This window comes from Styela clava, chromosome 10 (assembly GCF_964204865.1).
Source record: "Styela clava chromosome 10, kaStyClav1.hap1.2, whole genome shotgun sequence".
NCBI lineage: Eukaryota > Metazoa > Chordata > Ascidiacea > Stolidobranchia > Styelidae > Styela > Styela clava.
The window spans coordinates 5,915,216-5,919,889 of NC_135259.1; the positions used below are offsets into that span (position 1 = coordinate 5,915,216).

A 4,674-nucleotide genomic window follows, 5' to 3' on the forward strand; every position below is an offset into this window, starting at 1 on the left:
TAAAATATGCCACGAGATGGATTGCCAGGGGAAAAGAATCAGCAGTGTTCAGGCATCTAAATTTAGAGTGATTCAAATGGAAAAGCAATGAAAATTTATCGTTTATAATTGGGACAATAGCACCGTAAATAACAACGACGAGCGAAGTTTCGCCATCTTTGTGAAAATCTGAAAAGTAAATTTTCATCGCACAGGATAAATATGACAAAGTTGGTGGAATAGGACGACTTCTTGCACTCGGGAGTCGCTTGAGCCATTTTCAACTCTTTACGTTTCTGCTCAAGAACGACTACTGGCGGATTAAGTTAGCCCTAAAAATATTTGCTCCGAGAACAGTTACCACAGCTAACATTGGATCTGTAATAAATAAAAATTTTACTAAAAATAGCACCGAAAACAACAATGCTTTATACACACACATAAAAAAAAAATCTCTAGAATGATTAAAAAAATATACAAGAATATTGTAAAAGTGGAAGTCCTCGTTTGCATATTTGGACATGACAGGTCATTTTATTAAATGTTGATGATAAATAAAAAAAATAAATAGTTTTTCAAATATTTTTCGAATATACTTCAATAGAAACTCACACACAAAACGGTAAAATTGACTTACAAAAAAAGAAAACCGTACTGGTGGAAACATTGGCATCGCTATTTCCATACAATAACTGCCTGCCGCATTACCGCATAGAGGCATTCCCACGCGTGAAATATGATTCAATCCTGTGCTGTGTCATATTACGTCATAATCATGGTAATGTCATAATTCTAGTATACATGATTAAAGAACGGCAAATTGTGTCACGAGTATCATTGATGAATTATTATACGAGTGCGTCAAAATTTAGTTCATGCTAACTAAGCATGGGCGGTAACCATATGTGCTCTCATCGTCTTCTTCTATATTGATCCATGTATGGTGGTTGATGAATTGTCATACAAACCGAATCAAACTTTAGCGTGAACTAGAAATTTGTTAGTCCGTGTTCCTACGTCGTACTACATATGCATGGTGTATTGATTATAAGCGTGATGTGTGTAATTATGTATTACCTCAGTCGACTGATTGAGCCATGTTTTGAAATGAACCACTTCGGCTAACCAGGCTACAATGGCGGTTAACTCAAGTGATTATTGTTTTATAGCTACTTTAGGTTTAGTCTTGATTTCATTATTGTTAGACGGTACGACAATAGCAACTGTCGAATGGTTAGTTAATAAGAGTTATGGGTTATATCGCGGTCTCTGGAAAGAATGTAATGAATTGGGGAAAAAAGAACAATGTTTTAATATTGGTAAGTTTTTGCAACTTTACTTTCTTGTGGATCTTTGGTAATTTCTGAGGGAGTTATTGCAAGCTGGACTGCAAGCAGCAATATATTTGGAAGATTTAGTTTGTGGTGACAATATTCACTATATCTAATACCAATGGTATTTCAAATATTACAGAAATATATACTTGAATATTGTTTTTACCCAAATCTTTAAATTGTCTTCCGATCTTGTCGAGACATTTGATATTATTACATTCTAACTTGTATTAAAACAGGATTTTAAATTTTGTAAGTTCCAATCTAATTTTACACTGACGCATTTTTGAAACGTGTTTCTGGTTTTATCAGGTTGTGTTGCTGAATCAAAATGTGCATGTTAGGAACATTTATATAAATTTTCATATTCAAATTTGCCTTGACTTTTGCTTTAAAATTATGGATTTGACTCCGCTCTGTGAAGAAACCGCTTTATGAAACGTTATTCTGTTGCACTCATCCCCCAGCGATATCTGTTTTATATTCACAGACTTTTATGACTATGAAGTAATTGTCTTCGGGACGGAAGACTTTATAACTGATGTTAAATTTTTTTACTGTCGTGCTAATTAGGTAAAACATGATTATTAAGTTTCGTTTTTTTTTTTCAAATCAGGTCGAACTTCGGTGGAAAATACTGCGATTTCTTTTTTAACACTAGCAATGATTTTTAAATCTGGTGTATGCACCAGTTTAATATTTTTCCGTCGATACAAACGAAGTCGAATCTTTATCACTGTGTTGGATTTTGTAGCAGGTAAGACAGGCTACATCCCGGCTCCAGACCGTCGGTATTTCTCTACGATTGCTGTTGAGTTTCAAGCTCAGCAAAGTTCCAAATTACAAAATCAGACAACATCTACTTTGCAGAATCTATTCAAAACATTGAAATTGATAATTTTAGACTATGACATACAGTTTCATGCCATGTTTCCAACTTCATGATTAAAAAGGCAGAAATAGCACATATAGTTTATTTGAATATATACAGCTTACATGATCTATCTCATACCAACCATTACCAAACAGAACGAATATTCAATTTGAACTCAAATATGATTGGCTGTTTTTCAGATATTGTCGGATCAAAAAACGTGTGCAAAATATAATATATATGAAACATTTATTTAGTACTCTTCAAATAAAGGTTTAAAAGTTAATTATCGCATTTATACTTTTTTTTTTCATTTCCCTGATCCTACAAATATTCAGATAAAGGGAAACAGCTGAGGGCTGAGAAACAACTAATGAGTGTCATTTTAATGTAAAATTTATCCAAATGTTTTGTATTTGCAGGAGTATGGAATGTAATAGCTGTTACGGTTTACGGAGCAAAATATCCGACATTTAGTGGTGGTGAAACTGCAGAGTTTGGACTATCATTTCGACTAGCAATTGGAAGCATTGCAATGACTTTTCTGATTTGTCCGATTTTGTGGTTGATATTGAAACCTAAGAATGCCCAAAGCGGATATTTAACTGACCGAGACACCAATGCAAATCAGCAACCTATTGACATGGAACTCGTTGGAAACTCTTTTGTCAGGAGTGCTTATGCGTTTTAATGAGATAATTGCGTAGTAACAAAACATCGCGTTGACTGTATATTCAGCATGATTTCTCTTTTTTACTCTGAAAAAGACTCTGCACTGAAATTTTCTGAACCCATGGCCACCAACAGGCATTGTTTCTGTGATAGACAAATCAGGGTTTATTGTCTATGTCTACGTAATATACTGTATATGCCAACCATATATTCTACCGCTTAAAGGACCTATCCTGCAAGGACATCAAGCTTAGTTCTGTCCCATTCAAAAAAATGTCTGCTAGACTGCTACCACTTGTATTTTTCACCATTCTATTCTAACGAGCTGACATTAAGTATAGTCAGCAAGTCAGCAAAACAAATTTCAATAATATCATTTGTTTTCGATTTAATTGATTACAAAAAAAAATGCGAAATGTATTCTAGCATGCAGTAAAATCAAGAAAATATACATTGAATTGTTTGATAATTGATTAAGGTGATAAGAGTAAAAATCCACCTAAAATCAAAATGGGATTGAAAAACTAATATTCGATTGTTTATAATATTTAAAAAAATATATAATATTCTCTTTGAATCAGTTCCATTTGCTCAAGCATGGACCCACAGAGATACAGTGTTCCTCTCCAGGTAATACAAACGAACATATTTATCTGCATGTTAATGGCTTTGGGAAAATGAGTCTCCATATCTACGTTCCCTCTGAAAATCCAGAAATTTAATATGTGGATTAAAAAAAGGGTACTCCCGGTACTTCTTTTTGATTACTGGACCAATTGCTTTGAAATTTTCAGTGGTTAAAGATAGATTTTTTTCCTAGAAGGCTATTACTTTTATTTTCTTTCAAATTTTCTGGGAATCATATGAGATTTAATATTTCATCAAAAATGTCGATGTATTACTATTTAATCATGGGAACACCACTTTTAATTCACCAAGCGTGACGGCCGATTTTTGATATTCTTGTTCTAAAAACTGGGACGATTTTTGAGGTTATCGGTACTCGTAATGTTGTGAACTACTGCTTCGTTTAGTGTCCATATATTTGTAGACTGCGGTATCTACTGTTTTAATACCGTGGTAACTCGAATCAGTTGGTATTTCAACTAAAGTTGAAACAGAATCGCGAAAGAAACTGGAAAATCCTTGAACCTGTAACGGTGCCGCTTTGCCGATATGGAAGTCCAGACAGTCTCATGAAAGCGGGGCTTGCAGTCGCAGTTATAATTAATGTCTTTTAATATGGGGGCTTTTTTGAAATAGGTAAACTGTGTCGTACTGGGTACCTGTACTAGTAAGTAAGTTACCATAGCCATGTAGCTGTTTCACTGTTCAGCTTCATGCAGGACTCCGGTACCTTATGGTTTTCGGTGAAGTGATGATAATATATTTCGTTTTAATATTTATATTTAATATTTTATTTCTACGTGTCCGTATATTTGAGCATAGCTCAATGATGCCATCATGCGAATGCGCAATTGTAATAAAATCTTTGTAGGTAATAAATGGTGCTATCACCTAACTATGATGTGGAGTGATATCGTGTGATCCAATGTGCGAGTAACACCAGAAACACTTGAAAAGCCCGATCCCAAATAGTTCATCCAACATTTGTTGCTTTGACTTTATTGCATTGTCGCAGTAGTAATGAACATCGATGAGTCATTTTATTCCAGTAATTACACACAATTCCATCTAATTTATGATCATCACTCCAAATATTAGCTCAATAAATAGAAACAAACATGAAAAATACAACATACAAATATTAAGATCTCGCAGCTAAATGACAGCGGTGCGCACTCTAAAAACCCA

The 4,674-nt window shown here is 34.1% G+C and overlaps 1 protein-coding gene across 1 annotated transcript; it reads left to right on the forward strand.

Moving 5' to 3' along the window:
• Window positions 1-1,043: 1,043 nt before the first annotated feature.
• LOC120337585 (uncharacterized) lies at window positions 1,044-4,252 on the forward strand. Its single transcript, XM_039405422.2, has 3 exons — window positions 1,044-1,298; window positions 1,930-2,070; window positions 2,610-4,252. Exons 1-3 carry the CDS (start codon window positions 1,115-1,117, stop codon window positions 2,876-2,878), a joined length of 594 nt encoding a protein of 197 aa, XP_039261356.2. The 5' UTR covers window positions 1,044-1,114; the 3' UTR covers window positions 2,879-4,252.
• The last annotated feature ends 422 nt before the right edge of the window (window positions 4,253-4,674 follow it).